General features: G+C 45.4%; 1 protein-coding gene across 1 annotated transcript in view; it reads right to left on the bottom strand.

Moving 5' to 3' along the window:
- Positions 1-22,064, bottom strand: part of LOC124709133 — a 490,737-nt gene that overhangs the window by 365,272 nt on the left and 103,401 nt on the right. The window contains exon 3 of the mRNA XM_047240800.1: positions 18,897-19,166. Coding sequence (XP_047096756.1) covers positions 18,897-19,067 — 171 coding nt within the window. The 5' untranslated portion in view covers positions 19,068-19,166. The remainder of the gene's footprint in view (positions 1-18,896; positions 19,167-22,064) is intronic.

Here is a 22,064-nt window from a genome sequence, read left to right as displayed (position 1 = left end):
GGAGTAATTAAAGCTACTTCCAAGACAGATTGCCGTTTCCCTCTTTGCTTCAAACCGTGTCACCTGCCCACAGTGTTTATCCGATTACTCTGGAATACGATGACATCGTGGACGACGTGGTTTGTGAACGATTTACGCCATTTCGTGACTATATTTGCAACAATATTAAAAATTATGTTCCAAGTTAAAGTTTCACATCCACAAATTCAGTGCACTCGGCTTTCGGAAGAAATCTTTCTGATGCCCGGTGAGAAACTTTACCAGTGCAGTTTTACATATTTTGATAATTTGGGTAAAAATGAAATAGTACATGGTTAGTATTCAAGCGAGTTACTGAGCTAGGTGTGTACTGATCCAAACGCTAGATTCGAATTTTGAAGGGTTGTGCTTTAAATTATCGTCCTCATACGAAGATTTCGCACGTTCGTCAGAAATGAAGACTTGTGCCACCATAACATACGCTCGTGCAGCATTATGCCTCCTCACGCCACGACTGCTGGACCACCAAAACGACCATGCTCGACGATGTTCCTGGCTGGATTACGAGTTCCTCTTCTCTCGCCATATAAGTGTACGTCCATCATTGTCGAGCGTGATCGCTTTGGTGGTCCAAGTGTTATGGTGTGGGGAGGCATGATGTCGCATGGGTGTACTGATCTGCAAACTGACCGGTCAGCTTTATTATGAGACTATACTTCTTCCCAACGTGCGTCTTTTCAAGGCTGCATTCCTCCGTGACGTCATTTTCAAGGGCGACACAGCGTGACCGCATCCAACTGCTCAGGTCGAAGAGCTCCTGAAAAGACAGGGTATTCGGTGAATGGACTGTCCCGCCGGTTCTCCCAACTTAAAACCCAGCGATCATGTGTGGGGTGGGTTGGGGAAACGTGTTGCAACATGTCAGCATGTACCAAAGACTACCCGGCAGTTGTCCACCCCTCTGGTGAAGGATTGGGACGCCCTACCACAAAAAGGCCTTACGAATCTTGTGGCCAACATGAGAGCACGTTGCACAATATGCATTGCCGTCCGTGGTGATCACGTACCCAAATAAAAACCATGTCCCGCCTTTTGTAATGTCCAGGGGACCATTAGGAATCGCGGTGACTAAAGTATCTTTGCATAAAAGTGTCATCCCTGTTCCCGTCATTCCTGTATTTCTTTCAGTTACCTTCTGTACTGTACTGTAGCAGTTCTTTCTATATAGGACCAAGTTTCATCGAGCTATGTTACTTGACAGCCACAAGTCATGCCAAATTTACTTCAGTCCTTAAGCTTTGCACACCAGTATATTTGTTCGACAATTCTCCGTTGCACTTTGCCCGGCAGACACAGCTGATGCGTCAGTTCAGGTAGGACATTTTGAACATGTGCCCTACGGCCGAGACTTGGCTATGAGTCATTTTCACTTCTTCGGGCAAGAAAGTTGATTGGATCCCATCGCCTTGACTTCGACAAAAAACTTTAAGGCTATTAACGCTAAATCTGAATTGTGATTATGTAGAAAACTAATACAAAGTTGTAGTTTTAAGATTTTGCGTTAACTATTTCAACATTTTATTTGTAACTCGACGGAAATTTTTCTCCGGGTAGCCCTCATATTTTTAACACGTTGCGGCTAACAGTATAAGGTAATTCTACAAACTATGATCCTCCCTTCCCTCTTACATCGCCCATAGTCTCATACAACGTGACTAAAACACATCTACATCTACGTGATTACTCTGCTATTCACAATATAGTGCCTGGCAGAGGGTTCAGTGAACCACCTTCATGCTGCCTCTCTACCGTTCCACTCTCGAATGGCACGCGGGAAAAACGAGCACTTAAATTTTTCTGTGCGAACCCTGATTTCTATTATTTTATCGTGATGATCATTTCTCCCTATGTAGGTGAGTGCCAACAGAATGTTTTCGCAATCGGAGGAGAAAACTGGTGATTGAAATTTCATGAGAAGATCTCGTCGCAACGAAAATCGCCTTTGTTGTAATGATTGCCACTCCAATTCACGTATCATATCCGTGACACTGTCTCCCCTATTTCGCGATAAACAAAACGAGCTGCCCTTCTTTGTACGTTTTCGATGTCATCTGTCAGTCCCACCTGATACGGATCCCACACCGCACAGCAATACTCCAGAATAGGGCGGACAAGCGTGGTGTAAGTAGTCTCTTTGGTAGACCTGTAGCACCTTCTAAGTGTTCTGCCAATGAATCGCAGTCTTTGGTTTGCTCTACCCATAATATTATCTATGTGATCGTTCCAATTTAGGTTACTTTTAATAGTAATCCCTAGTTATTTAATTGAATTTGCAGCCTTCAGATTTTTGTGACTTATCGCGTAATCAGAATTTAGCTGATTTCTTTTAGTACTCATGTGAATAACTTCACACTTTTCTTTTTTCAGGGTCAACTGCCACTTTTCGCACCATACGGATCTCTTATCTAAATCATTTTGCGTTTTGATCATATGATGACTTTACAAGACGGTAAATGACAGCATCATCTGCAAACAATCTAAGACGGCTACTCAGATTGTCCCCTATGTCGTTAATATACACTCTTGGCCATTAAAATAGCTACAACACGAAGATGACGTGCTACAGACGCGAAATTTAACCGACAGGAAGAAGATGCTGTGATACGTAAATGATTAGCTTTTCAGAGCATTCACACAAGGTTGGCGCCTGTGGCGACACCTACAACGTGCTGACATGAGGAAAGTTTCCAACAGAATTCTGATACACAAACAGCAGTTGACCGGCGTTGCCTGGTGAAACGTTGCTGTGATGCCTCGTGTAAGAAGGAGAAATGCGTACCATCACGTTTCCGACTTTGATAAAGGTCAGATTGTAGCCAATCGCGATTGCAGTTTATCGTATCACGACATTGCTGCTCGAGTTGGTCGTGATCCAATGACTCTTAGCAGAATATGGAATTGGTGGGTTCAGGAGGGTAATACGGAACGCCGTGCTGGATCCCAACGGCCTCGTATCACTAGCAGTCGAGATGACAGGCATCTTATCCGCATGGATGTAACGGATCGTGCAGCCACGTCTCGATCCATGAGTCAACAGATGGGAACGTTTGCAAGACAACAACCATCTGCACGAACAGTTCGACGACGTTTGAAGCAGCATGGACTATCAGCTCGGAGACCATGGCTGCGGTTACCCATGACGCTGCAGCACAGACAGGAGCGCCTGCGATGGTGTACTCGAACCTGGGTGCACGAATGGCAAAACGTTAATTTTTCGGATGAATCCAGGTTCTGTTCACAGCATCATGATGGTCGCATCCGTGTTTGGCGACATCGCGGTGAACGCATATTGGAAGTGTGTATTCGTCATCGCCATACTGGTGTATCACCCGGCGTGATGGTATGGGGTGCCATTGGTTACACGTCTCGATCAACTCTTGTTCGCAATGACGGCACTTTGAACAGTGGACGTTACATGTCAGATGTGTTACGACCCGTGGCTCTACCCTTCATTCGATCCCTGCGAAACCCTACATTTCAGCAGGATAATGCACGACCGCATGTTGAAGGTCCTGTACGGGCCTTTCTGGATACAGAAAATGTTCGACTGCTGCCTTGGCCAGCACATTCTCCAGATCGCTCACCAATTGAAAACGTCTGGTGAATGGTGGCAGAGCAACTGGCTCATCACAATACGCCAGTCACTACTCTTGATGAACTGTGGTATCGTGTTGAAGCTGCATGGGCAGCTGTACCTGTACACACCATCCAAGCTCTGCTTGACTCAATGCCCAGGCGTATCGAGGCCGTTATTACGGCCAGAGGTGGTTGTTCTGGGTACTGATTTCTCAGGATCTATGCACCCAAATTGCGTGAATATATAATCACATGTCAGTTCTAGTAAAATATATTTGTCCAATGAATACACGTGTATCATCTGCATTTCTTCTTGGTGTAGCAATTTTAATGGTCAGTAGTGTAGATCAGGAACAATAGAGGGCCCATAAAATTTCCTTGGGGAACGCCGGATATACTTATGTTTTACTTGATGCCTTTCTGATTATTACTACGAACTGTGACCTTTCTGACAGGAAATCACGAATCCAGTCGTACAACTGAGGCGAAGCTCCGTAGGCACGCAGTTTGGTTAGAAGACGCTTGTGAGGAACGGTGTCGTAAGCCTTCTGGGAATCTCAAAATATGGACTCAATTTGACATCCCCTGCCGATAGCACTTATTACTTCATGAGTATAAAGAGCTAGTTGTGTTTCAAAAGAACGATATTTTTTGAATCCGTTCTGACTCTGTGTCAACAAATCGTTTTCTCGAGGTACTTCATAATGTTCGAATAGAGTACATGTTCTAAAACCCTACTGCAAATCGACGTTAGGGACATAGGCCTGTAATTCAGCGGATTACTCCTACTTCCCTTTTTGGATATTGGTATGACTTGACAGGGGTGAAATCACAGAGAAGACATTCGTAGATTGAGCTGTTCTAGCTGTGTGATGAACAGGAATGCACGCGGTCCATGTGAGTGAGGAAGGAGTCGGTTAAGTGGAGGGAGGGGGCCTGCACCGCTGCAGCACAACTCTCCGCCCGCCTCAGCAGCCGCCGCGCCGCCTCGGGCAGCAACAAACACGGGACAGGAATACCCGCCAGCCGGAAGCCACCGCCGACGCCGCCGCGGCTGCTGCTGCTGCCCCCACGGCCAAGCAAGGACACGCTCTCTGCTGCCGTCCGTCACCACTACCTTCGTCACATCTACACCTTAGATTAAGGAAAGGCAAACCTACGTTTCTAGCATTTGTAGACTTAGAGAAAGCTTTTCACAATGTTGACTGGAATACTTTCTTTCAAATTCTGAAGGTGGCAGGGGTAAAATACAGGGACCGAAAGGCTATTTACATTTTGTACAGAAACCAGATGGTAGTTATAAGAGTCGAGGGGCACGAAAGGGAAACAGTGGTTGGGAAGGGAATGAGACAGGGTTGTAGCCTCTCCCCGATGTTATTCAATCTGTATATTGAGCAAGCAGTAAAGGAAACAAAAGAAAAATTCGGAGTAGGAATTAAAATCCATAGAGAAGAAATAAAAACTTTGAGGTTCGCCGATGACATTGTAATTCTGTCAGAGACGGCGAAGGACTTGGAGGAGCAGTTGAACGGAATGGACAGTGTCTTGAAAGGAGGATATCAGATGAACATCAACAAAAGCAAAACGAGGATAATGGAATGTAGTCGAATTAAGTCTGGTGATGCCGAGGGGATTAGATTAGGAAATGAGACACTTAAAGTATTAATGGAGTTTTGCTATTTGGGGAGCAAAACAACTGATGATGGTCGAAGTAGAGAGGATATAAAATGTAGACTGACAATGGGAAGGAAAGCGTTTCTGAAGAAGAGAAATTTGTTAACATCGAGTATTGATTTAAGTGTCAGGACGTCGTTTCTGAAAGTATTTGTATGGAGTGTAGCCATGTATAGAAGTGAAACATGGACGATAAATAGTTTGGACAAGAATAGAATAGAAGCTTTCGGAATGTGGTGCTACAGAAGAATGCTGAAGATTAGAACGGTAGATCATATAACTAATGAGGAGGTATTGAATAGAATTGGGGAGAAGAGGAGTTTGTGGCACAACTTGACTAGAAGAGGGGATCGGTTGGTAGGACATGTTCTGAGGCATCAGGGGATCACAAATTTAGCATTGGAGGGCAGTATGGAGGGTAAAAGTCGTAGAGGTAGACCAAGATATGGATAAACTAAGCAGATTCAGAAGGATGTAGGTTGCAGTAAGTACTGGGAGATGAAGAAGCTTGCACAGGATTGAGTAGCATGGAGAGCTGCATCAAACCAGCCTCAGGACTGAAGACCACAACAACAACAACACCTTTACTTCGTAAACAACGCCTAAATGATAAGATAAATGGCTCAAATGGCTCTGAGCACTATGGGACTTAACATCTGTGGTCATCAGTCCCCTAGAACTTAGAACTACTTAAACCTAACTAACCTAGGGACACCACACACATCCATGCCCGAGGCAGGATTCGAACCCGCGACCGTAGTAGGCACGCGATTCCGGACTGAGCGCCTGAACCGCTAGACCACTGCGGCCCGCGCCTAAATGAGATTCTTTTTTTAATCATGTTTGGGAGCAATGAAACACTGCCAAAGCTCGTTGTTACGACCACATCGTAGGGATGATGTCAACGGCACGTAGGTGACGACGGTTTTTCAGAGACAGGAAATAAAGTTTTAAATAGTCGTGTCCGTTCTTTCTGACATGTCCTAAAGAACGGACACCACTTTTATACGAAATAAGGTGAGGACGAGCAATTGGTCACTTGCGTGCGGATGCACACTACGCCCTACCTCTTACGGGAATCGTTGAAAGGGGCACTACATCAGTAGCGTGTGGGTAAGTTGAGAATTTGGGTTTGACTGGAGGCGTGCTAGGGTAGTCCACGCAACTGCGATGGCCACTGTTTCCAGATGGTGCTGTGGTCAGCCCATCTGCCTAACAAATAGCCGGCACGGTAGCTCAGCGTGTTCGGTCGGAGAACTGCGTGCTCTCTGTAATAAAAAAAAAAAAAAAAAAACTGAGTCAATGAATCAATGATCAACTTGAACGGATGTCTTGTGACATTCGCCCAGACCAAACGCAACGAACTATATAACAAATAAAAACAAATTAAAAAAACAAGCAGGAGACCAGAGTTCGAACCCAGTATGGCACAAAATTTCAACTTTCCGCATTGATTTAAATCAGTGCTCACTGGCAGCTAATGTCATTCATTCCTTTGTGTCTTGATAAAGCTATATACCATATCCGCACTCGAATCCAGAACCTACGATTTCGCGTGCAATGCTGTCACCAACCTCCTTTGCCCGCATATCGTGGTCGTGCGGTAGCGTTCTCGCTTCCTACGCCCGGGTTCCTGGGTTCGATTCCCGGCGGGGTCAGGGATTTTCTCTGCCTCGTGATGGCTGGGTGTTGTGTGCTGTCCTTAGGTTAGTTAGGTTTAAGTAGTTCTAAGTTCTAGGGGACTGATGACCATAGATGTTAAGTCCCATAGTGCTCAGAGCCATTTGAACCATTTGAACCAACCTCCTTTGTTTTTTTTTCCTTTTTGGTAAAATAAACAATTGATTCTTTACTTAAATAAACGCCATAATTAAAATATATTCTTCTTATTAGCATGATTGGATCTTGACGAAAAGGGAACTTTTTTCGTCTGTGTTCTTGAAGAAGAGAAAGTAAAATAAATAATAGAATATATTTGATTCCACATCATCCAATTTCTCTAACAGAACGATAAAGAAAATATAATTGTATAGGCCTAAATAAATTGCTTCTTCTTTTGAAATCCGTAACATGCTCTTGATCTGGCGTGAATTAAAAAACTGTCAATTCACCTAGTTAAAGTACTTTAAACGGAGCTGAAAGCAAATGTAAAATATCCAGCGCACATAGTTTATGGATTTCAATGACGTTTTTTACATAGATAACATACTTGTAGCGCATCTAGTACGTGGTGTTCATCTGCTTTCAATATTTTTAGCAGCAGAATTAATGCCCTGTTTCAATTTTATTACAATTACAATATCCTCCGCAAGATCATTGGTAGCCCGAGGACCTCTAGACCACAAACCCTGAGAATGACGGCACTAGCACATGTTACAGTTCTGCACAGTATGCGTACCTACTCTGGTACAAATGCATCCATACAAACATAATGAACAAGGCGCAAAAGCGGAAGTACTCAACTTGGATTCAACTTTCATGGTGCGCGGTAGGTGTTTGGGGGTTAAAGATATTTTCATCAAGTTTCCATAACGTTTTGAAATAAAGTATTTCGTAAGTAATTATTATTATATACTTAAACTTGCTACAATTCTCCCCTATAAATTTTATAGTGTAAATTTACTTTTCTACTTCATAAATCACCATTATTGTGGAAGTGGTGCCGGTTAGAAAATTATGCTAGTAACAGGGTTACAAAAGTGGGCGGCAGGTGAATCAAGTTTACTACCCCTGCGCTACAGGAAACGTGCAGGCTTCCTATAGGTTGCCTGAAACCTATGACACTTGTAAAACTCTACCAACTCGCCGGAATAGCGCCACCAAATATTCATCGTGAAGTAATTGCCAACGGGGAGAAAACAAACCAGGATCATCAGGAAACCCATCCACTACATGGTCACGCTCCGGCAGCCCCAAAGTTGAGGTCCAGAAGAAGCCTCCTCAAGATCATTCCAGTCTTGCAAAGAACAGCATCGACAGCAAGCAAACATTTGTCGATCACTAGACTCCGCCAGACGTCTCGATTCGGAAATTCCCCCCACCTAAGCATGAAGCTATTCGCCCACGAGACTCAGAGGGCCATAGATGCCGTGTTTCTTGACTTCCGCATGGTGTTTGATACAGTTCCCCCACATTCGTTTAATGAACAAAGTAAGAGCATATGGACTATCAGACTAATTGTGTGACTGGATTGAAGAGTTCCTAGATAACAAAACGCAGAATGTCATCCTCAATGGAGAGAAGAGTTCCTAGATAACAGAACGCAGAATGTCATCCTCAATGGAGAGAAATCTTCCGAAGTAAGAGTGATTACAGGTGTGCCGCACGGGAGTGTCGTAGAACCGTTGCTATTCACAATAAAGTTCACTGAGGCTTTTTGCGGATGATGCTGTAGTATATAGAGAGGTTGCAACAACGGAAAATTGTACTGAAATGCAGGAGGATCTACAACGAATTGACGCATGGTGCAGGGAATGGCAATTGAATCTCAATGTAGACAAGTGTAATGTGCTGCGAATACATAGAAAGAAAGATGCTTTATCATTTAGCTACAATATAGTAGGTCAGCAACTGGAAGCAGTTAATTCCATAAATTATCTGGGAGTAGGCATTAGGAGTGATTTAAAATGGAATGACCGCATAAAACTAATCGTCGCTAAAGCAGATGCCAGACTGAGATTCATTGTAAGAATCTTAAGGAAATGCAATCCGAAAACAAAGGAAGTAGGCTACAGTACGCTTGTTCGCTCACTGCTTGAATACTGCTCAGCAGTGTGGGATCCGTACCAGATAGGGTTGATAGAAGAGGTAGAGAAGATCCAACGGAGAGCAGTGCACTTCGTTACAGGATCATTTAGTAATCGCGAAAGCGTTACGGAGTGATAAACTCCAGTGGAAGGCTCTGCAAAAGAGACACTCAGTAGTTCGGTACGGGCTTTTGTTGAAGTTTCGAGAACATTCACCGAGGAGTCAAGCAGAATACTGCTCCCTCCTACGTATATAACGCGAAGAGACCATGAGGATAAAATCAGAGAGATTAGAGCCCACACAGAGGCATACCGAGAACCTTTCATTCCACGAACAATACGAGACTGGAATAGAAGGGAGAACCGATAGAGGAACTCAAGGTATCTTCCGCCACACACCGTCAGGTGGCTTGCGGAGTATGGATGTAGATGTAGACATCTACTTGAAGCTCATTCTTAAAATGCAATCACAGACGAAAACATCCATGTCTACAGTATTAAAGTGGATAGTCAGTGATTACAGGTGTATGGCATAACTGATATCACAGGTATGTTAGAAGAAAGAGTATGGAGATGTAGATGAACAGTATTCGACCATATGGAGATCACTCAAGCATCCCCGTTCTGTAGTTGGAGGATGCAGAAGTCAGCTCCGGAAATGGTTTCTCTCCATGGGTACCATCAACTGTGACTGCGGAGAACCACAGACGGTGGAACGAGTACTGGATAGTCAAGCATGCTTTGTACCTTACGCAGAAGAAGATTCGCTTGCGACACGAGGTGCAATTGAAGTTGCAAGATTTTGGTCGAGAGCATTGTAGCTTGAAAATTCTTCTTTTCAGTTGTTTGTAATGGTAGTTACCGTGGTTTGTATTTGTTTTCTGATTTGAATACATAATAATTACAATATTAACCTATGAATGGCTAAGAACCATTGTATTTAACATACTGCCAAAATTTATCTTACGATCTTCACAGAACTGAAATACAGTATAATATTTTTATTCCTCAATTGAGCAAATGGCTCAAATGTCTCTGAGCACTATGGGACTTAACTTCTGAGGTCATCATTTCCCTAGAACTTAGAACTACTTAAACCTAACTAACCTAAGGACATCACACACATCCATGCCCGAGGCAGGATTCGAACCAGCGACCGTAGCGGTCGCGCGGATCCAGAATGTAGCGCCTAGAACCGCTCGGCCACCTCGGCCGGCTCAGTTGAGCTGAATCCTGTTTTATTGACCACATAATTGACAAAGATACCGACAGCCACTTTTAACATTACATTAAAACGCGGTATTTGAGGAACTGGGATAAAAAACTGCACAAAAATCCTAACCTCCGTGTTCACGGAGACATTGCAAACATCAGCAGAGATAGACTTCACTGTCGTCACCCACCTCCGGAAACCGCAAAAATTTCATTTGGACACGGCTCTAATACTGATGACTGCTGGAGAGATGGCACATTAGTGCAACGACAGAACAACTTAAGATGCCATGCCTGTCGACGAAGCCACCTGCCAAGCAAGACTTGGTCAGTTCTTAACCGAATAAGCACCAGCACAGGAAGGTGCGCAGACTCTTTGCACAAGTGGAAGAAAGCAATTTCACCAAATTGTGACTGTGGCACTGAAAAGCAGACTGTTCGCCATGTAAGTGAAGAATGTCCTCTGGGAGCTTTCCCTGGCTATCCAACCGAGTTCCTAGTGATGACCGAGCGAGGTGGCGCAGTGGTTAGCACACTGGACTCGTATTCGGGAGGACGACGGTTCAATCCCGTCTCCGGCCATCCTGATTTAGGTTTTCCGTGATTTCCCTAAATCGCTTCAGGCAAATGCCGGGATGGTTCCTTTGAAAGGGCACGGCCGATTTCCTTCCCCATCCTTCCCTCACCCGAGCTTGTGCTCCGTCTCTAATGACCTCGTTGTCGACGGGACGTTAAACACTAATCTCCTCCTCCTCCTCCTCCTCCTAGTGATGAGTGAGGGATCAGTAGACTATATTCGTGGCCTGGATATTAGTTTGTAGATTGAGATGATTGTAACATTATTTCTTTGCGATGTAGCCATGTTATAATAAATAAATAATACATAAACATACCACTTATTGTTTCAGTGTTTACCGCAATGCCTCAGGACAGGCTCCCGCTGTCATTTCCCGCAGCAGTCAACATTTGAAGTGAACCGTTGGTTGTCGAGTCAAACTTTTCTCCCACCTTCGTTTTTAGTGGCTCAGTCCAGAGAACCTAAGATTTTACCTTCACTTATTTCCTCAGATTTCCTTCTTAGAATGAGACCCTTGGTTGCCGGGCTTTCTACGAAGTTTATTCTTGTACCCGGGCTAAGATTATGGCTGCTGTCGTCACCTTCCTTGTCCTGACTGATACTGTAATTACAGACGATGTATTTTTTTGCTTCTAATACGTCGTGAGTTTGTTCTTTGTCCCTCAGTTTGACTAGACAAGATTTGTCTCTCGGTTTGGGAGCCTCAGCTTCAGCTGATGGATCTGATACTGGTCTTTTTTCGTTCTTGCAGGGTGTTGCAACACGATTTTAAGGCACATTACTGTCTGTTTCCGGAATACGAGCGGGCAAGAGCAGTGTCCGCTACAGGCATAATTCTGGGTCCGTGTCCCCGTCTAGCATACATCAGCTAGGAAGTTTCGTCGGATGGGATCTTCCAACATGATAATGGGCCTTTCTGAACAGCTGCAATGTTCGCAAATGGCTGAGTGAGTACGATCAACTCGTCGAAGTTTCCTTCCTGATCCCCAAACATCTTTATCTAAGAGAATATTTGTGGGACTATGTCGACAGGCGTGTTCACTGGGTGACGCCTCTGTCATAGAACTTTCAACAGCTGTTGAAAGTATTGCAAACAGCACAGCTCTGTATACCTTTGGAGAACTGCCAAAAGCTCCAAGAGTCTCTTCTAATATTTCCAGCTGCTGTGTGTGCCTGGAACGGCAACTCCGGGCAATTATAGGTGGTCATAAAACGAACTGTGGGAGGGAAATAACTGTTGCACTATAGGCAGTGACGACACTTTGAAACATGAACAGTATGCATCTGTCAACACAATTGGTGATGTAGAACGTTAGGTTCCAGCCATGCGTTTGCCTAAACGAGGCTGTATTATGTAGTCAACACAAAAAAAAAAAGATAAGCTGCGCTTTGTGATATGTTGTCAAACTTCACCGTCTCCACATCACTGCATATCAAATACACACACCAACATGTTGCAGTCGAATGAATTCATTATTTAAGGTACACTTACTCATCCCTTCTGTTCTGTCAGGATGTCATCGCCGCCGGCAGAGACGTATGAAAGTGGAAGCAGATGCCTGTTACGACAAGGTTAACAAAAGAATCAATTTTCGCCTTGTTAATGGTAAGGTCCCAGCATCAACTTCAGTCATAAAAATCAGGACGGTCAAACTACTTACACTCGTAAATAGCAATTGTAGCACAGAAATAACTAAGAAACTTTCCTGACATAGAGTATGAGACGCTCCCAAGCTTGAGTCGTAAAATTCTAGAGTCAGAGTACAATACGTTGGTAATAAACTTCATTTTTTGGAAATCGGATCGATTGATAAATCCAAAATGAACGTATTTTTTTCCTAACAGAATGCTTGTTTCATTTATTTGTTCTATAGAAACCGATACCCACGTGCATTATCGAGCGTGTTTTACCGTTGCAGCGACTTTACCGCTCTCTCTTTCTCATCGCCAATAAGGCTATAAAACAAAAAACTGATTGTGTGGATCAATACATCCGCCTACTTCTGTATGCGAGATTCATGGTCGTTGGTGTTCACTGCTTCCGAACTGACTGATGACAAACTGTAACATTACGGTGGAGAATCTCGAAAGCTTTCTGCTTTCCACGAAGGTGCTGCTTTCTTATTGAATCGAATTGTTTAAATTCTTCTCGGGTGGTTCGCCATGTCGAGTCGTTAGATAAGCACGGATTTTCGGCAAAGAGACTTACTGTCATTTTCACGTGACCGCTTAGGAATGATGGGCTGGTTCACTAGAGCACTGATCGCAATTTCCGCGATTTGTGGTGACTGACTCATCGCTCAAGAACTGCTGTGCGTTATATGATGGCGTAGCAACAGTATACAGCACTTATTATTGTAGCCTCTCGGTTGCTTATATGTTTGTCCAGAAAACCGGAGAGTACAGCTATAGATAAACGAACATACCTGATTACAAGAGTGCTGTTAATAGATACCACTTTTGACCGAGATTTGGAAAGATGAAGAGCCGAAATTGTGGGTGAATGGAATGAGCAGTGACCTTGCGCCTTCTATATTTGACCCAACAGTGTGATAGTCAATGGCATGGAACATCAAAGTAACGATTTTGAGGTTAGTACTCAATCGCTGACTCCAGAATCACAAGTAGAATTCAGCTGACACTTTTCTTATCAACTCCACAGTGAGCAAACACGTCCAGTAAACTGAGAATCGGTTAGTTTGGTTTTCTACGATAGTACTTTGAATGCATTTTCTTTGGCTATTGCGGAACTCGACATATTTCGTATCTCCAATATTATTTGCAGTTAACTGTCTGACTCTGTATCAGCATCTATTCTGTAAATAGGCAAATTTATTAATTTTACTCAGTTAATGTAAGAAGGTCCCGTGAATGTTTTGGATTGTGTCATGCAGATATCGCCGGCCGCTGTGGCCGAGCGGTTCTAGGCGCTACAGTCTGGAACCTCGCGGCCGCTACGGTCGCAGGTTCGAATCCTGCCTAAGGCATGGATGTGTGTGATGTCCTTAGGTTAGTTAGGTTTAAGTAGTTCTAAGTTCTAGGGAACTAATGACCTCAGAAGTTAAGCCTCATAGTGCTCAGAGCCATTTGAACCATGCAGACATCGGGATTCGAGTAAAGCAGCTAGAGACGAAACCCAGATTTTACAGTGATGGCTGCTGACATACTTTCCATGTCTTGCGCTCAAACAGTTGTCAAATTTGAGTTGCTATACTAAAAGAATAAGCGAGCATTGCTAAAATCATAAGAGCAATGTTATGACGCTGATGAGTCTCGGATTTACTTAAGATCGATTTAATCGTAGCCCCTTTCTTCTTCGAAGGAGGCCCTAGCTATTTTTAACCCCAACATTTATGCTAGTTTTCTCGCAGAAGATAGAAACCTTTCTTACTTCGGATATTAGAAACACTGCAGGTTCTTTTCGATATTTGAGTTCTCTGCTAAATCCACGCATTTTTTTCCTGCATTTATTTGAACAGAAGGTTTGTAAGCCCCTCGTGTTGCAATGGACAGGGAAACAGTGAAGAGGGCTGGCTACAAGGCTAATTCACTGTACTGCAGACCTACACGTTGCGCACGTAGGCTGCCGTGGTTGTACAGGAACCCTGAAAAATGGCGGATAACGATGCAAAGGCGAAGCCATGCCGAGGGTGCAGAATCGTTGGTGGGCATACACAGTTGTCCAAACATATCACGTTTACGCTCGGTATAACAAGTAAAAGAAATAATACAGTATGTGTGCAAACAGATAAGCATCAATTAGTATTAGCTCAGCTGGAAATCTCTTAACAAAAATAGGGTGTAACTACGACAGCTTTTACGCTTGAGTTTGGGACTGCAATTCGCTGATGACAGTACCTTCAGAAGAAGACGGAGGGACTCTGTAAATACTTACCATTAAGATCTGTACGCTACCTGAGGGCGCATACGTTTGCAAGTACATGCCGCTCAATGCAGAGGTAGGCAGTTCGAAACCCAATGCTAGAACAATTTGTCATTACCGGTATTTGGCCTGATGAGCAGATCTTGTGCCAGAGCCACGTTCAAATGTCAAATCTCTGCACAGTGCGGCCCGAAGTAGAGGGCTGTCGCGCTGCTAACGTTGTTCCACCAACCGAAGGAAGACGTTAAACTAAAGTGGTCTCTGGCCGCTATTCCAGAGGACTAGGCCGGCATAGGGTTTCACCTTCTACGTTATGTCATTACACTCCGTACCAAATCACTACACTGATCTGAAGTTAAGAGACATATTTAAGAGAGGACACGAAAGAAAAGAATCTTGCCATTTATACGCCTAAGGAAATTTCCCGTGACCTGTCGTACAACAATGTTTTACGATTCTTTTTAGATAAAAAATTCTCGACTAACTTGCCTGTAAAATTAGGATAAAATTCCGTGCTTTTAACGATAGTCTCTGTGATGGTAATCAGAGGCATTCTTAACAACGAATGTTCAAATGTTCAAATGTGTGTGAAATCTTATGGGACTTAACTGCAAAGGTCATCAGTCCCAAAGCTTACACACTACTTAACCCAAATTATCCTAAGGACAAACACACACACCCATGCCCGAGAGTGGACTCGAACCTCCGCCGGGACCAGCCGCACAGTCCATGACTGCAGCGCCTAAGACCGCTCGGCTAATCCCGCGCGGCTAACAACGAATGTAGAAGCTTTTGTCGAAAGCTTTGAATGTTACCCGCATTTGATGCAGTAAATTAACCGAGAACTTTTTTTAAAAAAAATCTTTGAAGTTTGCCGCGTGGCTTCGATTTACGTGATAAAGGCCATTTTCCACACGTTAAGCGTCGACAAAAGCAGCTTGTAAGATTTTCTTATTTATTCAAACCTTCTCTGAGCAGTTTCGGGCATTACCGCCCATCATCAGCGGTTAGAGCATATGTAGTCAAACGGTTCAAAAACCCATCAACTTATAACCTCTTATTTATAAGTTCATTGTATGTTGGTATAGGAAATAATCATCTACAAAGTGATCGAACTGTGTATGTTATCGCTTGCGTGTAGTAAAGTAAACATAGTACTATGAAGATCCATTGACTATATTTATGTGCTCTAGCCGTAGATGTTTGAAGAATAAAAGACAATTAATACAGCTGATACCGTCGACATCTACGCGCAAAAAATGACCATCACGAGTGGTTTTATCCAAGTACTGCGTCGCGAAGTTCTTCGTATCTATATTAATTTCCTGTACGGTGAGGACGTAGCTCACAGCGTGAGCGTGACGCTGATGATCGAAGGCATCGGCGGAAGATAGGAATTTTATCCGAATTTCACGAGGCAATTTACTCGAGAACATTTGCGCAAGGACTCCCTAGTGGCGGCTCTTTCTTGTACTCTCAGTAGGAAGTTAATTGTGAGCTGCAGAGTAAACATGTAGATTTAGATGTAGATGCACGCACAAGTAACAGTGGTCTATGATCCAGAAGCCAAAATTACAAGACGTAGTCATAAAATTTCAATTATCGCTAATTCTTTTTAAGTTACGCAGTTACTTTGTTGTTTGTTTGCGTGTACACGTCTGGGACTGAGTCAAATCCCCGCGCCGCATTACTGTAGCACGCCGCTAGACGAAGCACTAAGGATAGGACGAATTTTTACAATGTAGCGGAGTGTGCGCTGATTTTAAACTTCCTGGTAGATTAGAAGTTTGTGCCGCACCGCGACTCGAACCTGGTACCTTCTCGTTTCGTGGGCAATTACCCTATCAGGTGAATTTTCCAAGCATGCCTCACGAAGTGCCCTCACAGCTTTGCTTTCGCCAGTACCTCATCTCTCACCTCCAAAACTTCTCAGAAGCTTACCCGCATACCTTGCGGAATAAGCACTCCTGGAAGAAACGCTATAACGAAGAAATTGTTTAGCCACAGCCTAAGAGATTGTTCCCAGAATGCATTTTCACTCCGCAGCGAAGTGCGCGCTGGCACTCCTGTGAAGTTCGGAAGGTGGGAAATGAGGTATTGGTGGAAGTAAAGATGTGATAGCGGGTCGTGAGTCATGCTCGGATAGCTCAGTCAGTAGAGCACTTGCCCACGAGAGGCAATGGTTCCAGGTTCGAGTGCGCATCCAACACAGAGTTTTAATCTGCCAGGAAGTTCCTAGCTCTATGGTGGCAAACCAGTCTTTGGTTTGTTGACAGCTTTGCTTTACGCATTAGATCTGAGGGTGCCCCAAGCCAGTAATTTCGTTCGAAATTACTGTGATTGTGCCGGACAATAAGGTAGTTTTCATTTCCCTTGCTGCCGTAAACGAGTTACTACACGTACTCAAATTTATAGGCAATGTGCCGGCACCAGACTTCACTCTCTCTCCCTTACCTCATCATCTCCAACAGAGAGATGGCGCTACGCTACAAACAAAACCACTGCAGTCACCTACACTTAAAATATACACTTTCGTACACAGGTCTTATATTTCACGAAGGGAAGGTGACTGTGGGCGTGAAGGATAGGAGAAACCTTTCTAATTAGGCGGCTGAATCTGCCCTTCGGATCCCCCCAGCCATTCACACCACACGACTTTGCATCACTTACTTCAGTTTATCTGCGGATGGCGCTTTTGGTTTGGCTCGTCTAGCGATGTACTACGGTACTGCGGGGCGTGGATTTCAATGTGTACCAAGACTACAGGCATGAGAGTGCAAAGAAATAAAATATACTCTAAGACAACAAAAAACTGGCCACCACGCAGGAAGTTTCGGAATTTGGCGGAAATCGGTAGATGTGATGTACCGTACATATACAAACAAACAAACGATTACAATTTCAGAAAATGTGATAATTTATTAAAGAGAAAGAGCTTCACAAATTGAGGAAGTCAGTGACGCGTTGGTCGACCTCTGACTCATGCAATCAGTTACTCGGCTTGGCATTGATTCATAAAGCTGTTCCTGAGGGGTGTCATGCAAAATTCTATCCAACTGGCACATTAGATCCCTGCCCGTGAAGCTCCAAACGTTCTCAATTGGGAAGAGATGCGGCGACCTTGCTGGCCATGTTAGGCTTTGACAACCGCGAAGACAAGCAGTAGAAATTCCCGCTGTGTGCAGGCTGGCATTATCTTGCTGAAATGTAAGCCCAGGATGGCTTGCCAAGAAGGGCAACAAAACAGGGCGTAGACTATCGTCGACGTACCGCTGTTGTGCAAGGATGCCACATATGACAACCAAAGGGTCCAGCTATGAAATGAAGTGGCACGCCGTTCCATCACCCATGGATGTTAGGTAGTACAGCGAGCAATAGCCAAGCTGGTATCCCACCACCGTCCGGGCGTCTCAAGATCTGTCTTTGCACGTCGTGGGGGCTCATTTCGAAGTGGAACTCATCACTGAAGACATTTATACTCCAGTCAATGAGATTCGAGGCCGAAGACGTCACTGGAGAAGCCCTGGAAAGTGGTGGGATACTAACCTGACTGTCGCTCGCCGTATGACCCGACAACCATGAGTCGCGATTGTCTGTGGTGGCATTTATTTTCATAGCAGGACTGGTTTGGGTGTCATCCACGAGACCCTTACGGTACAGCGGTACGTCGAGGATATCCAACAGCACGTTTTGTTGCCCTTCAGGGTAAGCCCTCCTGGGCTCACATTTCAGTAAGATAATGCCCGCCCACAAGCGGCGAGTGGTTCTACTACTTGTCTTAACGTACCTATTGGCCAGCAATGTCTCTAAATCCCTCCCCAACTGAGAAAGTTTGGAGCATTATGGGAAAGGCCACCAAGCACCTTGGGATTTTGACGATTTAATGCTCCAATTGGACAGAATTTGACACAATGTCACTCAGGAGGACACCCAGAAACCCCTGTCAACTAATGCCAAGCCAATAACTGCTTGCATAAGGGCAGGAGGCGGACCGACGCCAATTTTCCTGAAACTCTGGTATTTTGTTTAGCTTAGATGTACAACATACCTAGGGATTTCTGTCCCTTTCGGATAATTCCTTCGTGGTGAGTCTTACTTTGTCTTTGAGTGTTTTAACTCCGTTGTTTTTTTTCCTGATCTCTCTGTGTAGCGGAGGACCGCGCGACGCGCTTGCCGCCGGCCAGCCTACCTGGTGCCGCACGAAGCTGCGCTCGCGCGCCAGGTCCAGCTTGGCGCTGCAGCGCTTGAGCTCGTGCGCCGCCGGGTTGTGCGGCATCTCCGCCATGGCCGTCTCGTGCTGCTGGTAGTCGTGATAGTGGTAGTGGTGCAGGAGCCCGCCTGCGCCCTCAGTGCTGGCCATGGGCGGCGCGCCGTGCCATGAGAACCTGCCCGCTGGCGCTGCCGCCGCCGCCGCCGCTGCTGGGGGACCGCGCCCGCGACCGCCGCGGCGCTCCCTCCGCTGTAAACACACCACAGCCCACGCCTGCCGTCAGCTCAGGCCGAGACACGCGACGGATGCACTGCCGACGACACATTGCGGGAATTCACTCAAACTAGATGGACCAGGAGGGGCTGAGGATACTTGGCAGTCGTCGAAAGACAAAGATGGTCCGATATCCAGAGTATTAAACGACAGGTGGTAAAGGCACGGAAGCAGTGTATTGAATAAATAGACGGGCAATACTTGTCTCCAAACAGACAGCGACAGACAGCAATGTGCGCGTAGCGAACATGGCCTTCGGCCGCAATGCTATCTGTCGCTGTCGCTGCCAGTATCAAAACAAATGGCTTGCCGTCGCATGAGCCTTCACGCATGAACCTGAATTTATTTATTTGCTTTATTCAGGTGCACGGGTGAAGACTCATGTGACGGCAAGCCATTTCTATTTATACTGGCAGCGACAGCGACAGGTAGCAATGTGCGTGTAGTGCACGTGAGCTTCGGCCGCAATGCTATCTGTCGCTGTCGCTGCCAGTATCAATAGAAATGGCTTGCCATCGCATGAGTCTTCATGCGTGCGCCTGAATTTATTTATTTGCTTTATTCAGGTGCACGTGTGAAGCTGCGTTCAAGGCACACATGTGTCCACTTACACAGGTTAATAGCGTTGGCAGACGCTGATAGAGCTTTAGACCAGACAGCAATTGGACTTATATATACTCTCGCTCAACGCGACGTTTTGCGGCTGTAGCAAGCACTGGACAAGCTAATGTAATTGCTTGCTGGTTTCCCACTCCTTTACAATTTACTATTATACACTATGACAAAAAAAGGACGCACTCAGAAGGAATTGTCCGAATGGGACGGAAATCCGTAGATGTGATATTCATGTACAGACAGAACAAATGATTACAATTTCAGAAAAATTGGGTGACTTAATAAAGAGAAAGAGTTTCACAAACTGAGCAAGACAATAACGTGTCGATCTTTCTCTGGCCCTTATGCAAGCAGATATTCGGTTTCGCATTGATTAATAGAGTTATTGGATGTCGTGAGGTACAACATGTCGCATTCTGTCCATTTGGCACGTTAAATGGTCAAAATCCCGAGCTGGTTGGTGGGCCCTGTCCATAATGCTCCAAACGTTGTCAATTGCGGAGAGATACGGCAATCTTGCCAGCCGCGGCAGGGTTTGTTAAGCACGAAGACAAGCACCGTGTGAGGGCGGGCGTTATCTTGTTGAAATGTAAGCTCAGGATTTCTTGCCATGAAGGGCAGCAGAGTGGGGCGTAGAATATCGGCGACATATCACTATGCTGTAGGGCTCCACGGATGACAACCACAGGGATCCTGCCATGAAAAGAAATGGTACCCAAAACCGTCATTCCTGGTTCTTGGGAGATAGTGGAGTTGGTATCCCACCGCTGTCCAGTGTATCTCCAGACATGTCTTCGCTAGACATCGGGGCTCAGTTCTAAGCGGGGCTTATCACTGAAGACGGTCGACTCCATTCAATGAGATTCCAGGCAGAAGTAGCTCCAGACAGCGGCGAGAGTTTCTACTGCTTATCTCCGTGCTTGCCAGATCCTACCTTGGCCAGCGTTGTCGCCGCATTTCTCCCCAATTAAGAATGTTTCGAGCATTATGGGCAGGACCCCCGTAACTAGCTCGGGATTTTGAAGATCTAATGCGACAGTTGGACAGAATTTGGTACGATATCGCTCAGGAGAATATCCAATAACTCTTTGAGTCAATGCCAAGCGGAGTAATTGCTTGCACAAGAGCCGGGGTTGGACCAACGCGTTATTGAATTGCTCTATTTGTAAAGCTCTTTCTCTTGAATAAGTCACCCAATTTTTCTGAAATTGTAGTTATTTGTTTTTCTGTACGGGTAATCACATCTACCGATATCTGCGCCATTTGCTAATTGTTTCGTGGTGCGTCGTTTTTTTTCTGTGTTAGAGTGTATTTTAGAGCAAGTGAAGTTAGGGTCAGAGAAGAGTTGACTTCAGTCGATAATAATCGAAGTGGAAGATCGTTATGTGATGAGTGTTGCAACCGTAGGCATGAGAGAGACTTATGATACTGTACAACACCTCTGTATCAGATAATGATAGAAACCATTCTATAAAGTTGAAGCTTATGAGCATTTCAGGAGAATGGCTTAAGAATGTTTCTGTAAATATACACTCCTGGAAATGGAAAAAAGAACACATTGACACCGGTATGTCAGACCCACCATACTTGCTCCGGACACTGCGAGAGGGCTGTACAAGCAATGATCACACGCACGGCACAGCGGACACACCAGGAACCGCGGTGTTGGCCGTCGAATGGCGCTAGCTGCGCAGCATTTGTGCACCGCCGCCGTCAGTGTTAGCCAGTTTGCCGTGGCATACAGAGCTCCATCGCAGTCTTTAACACTGGTAGCATGCCGCGACAGCGTGGACGTGAACCGTATGTGCAGTTGACGGACTTTGAGCGAGGGCGTATAGTGGGCATGCGGGAGGCCGGGTGGACGTACCGCCGAATTGCTCAACACGTGGGGCGTGAGGTCTCCACAATACATCGATGTTGTCGCCAGTGGTCGGCGGAAGGTGCACGTGCCCGTCGACCTGGGACCGGACCGCAGCGACGCACGGATGCACGCCAAGACCGTAGGATCCTACGCAGTGCCGTAGGGGACCGCACCGCCACTTCCCAGCAAATTAGGGACACTGTTGCTCCTGGGGTATCGGCGAGGACCATTCGCAACCGTCTCCATGAAGCTGGGCTACGGTCCCGCACACCGTTAGGCCGTCTTCCGCTCACGCCCCAACATCGTGCAGCCCGCCTCCAGTGGTGTCGCGACAGGCGTGAATGGAGGGACGAATGGAGACGTGTCGTCTTCAGCGATGAGAGTCGCTTCTGCCTTGG

This window comes from Schistocerca piceifrons, chromosome 1 (assembly GCF_021461385.2).
Source record: "Schistocerca piceifrons isolate TAMUIC-IGC-003096 chromosome 1, iqSchPice1.1, whole genome shotgun sequence".
Lineage (NCBI taxonomy): Eukaryota > Metazoa > Arthropoda > Insecta > Orthoptera > Acrididae > Schistocerca > Schistocerca piceifrons.
The sequence above is the reverse complement of the archived record's forward strand: the minus strand, read 5'-3'. Positions and strand labels throughout refer to the sequence as shown.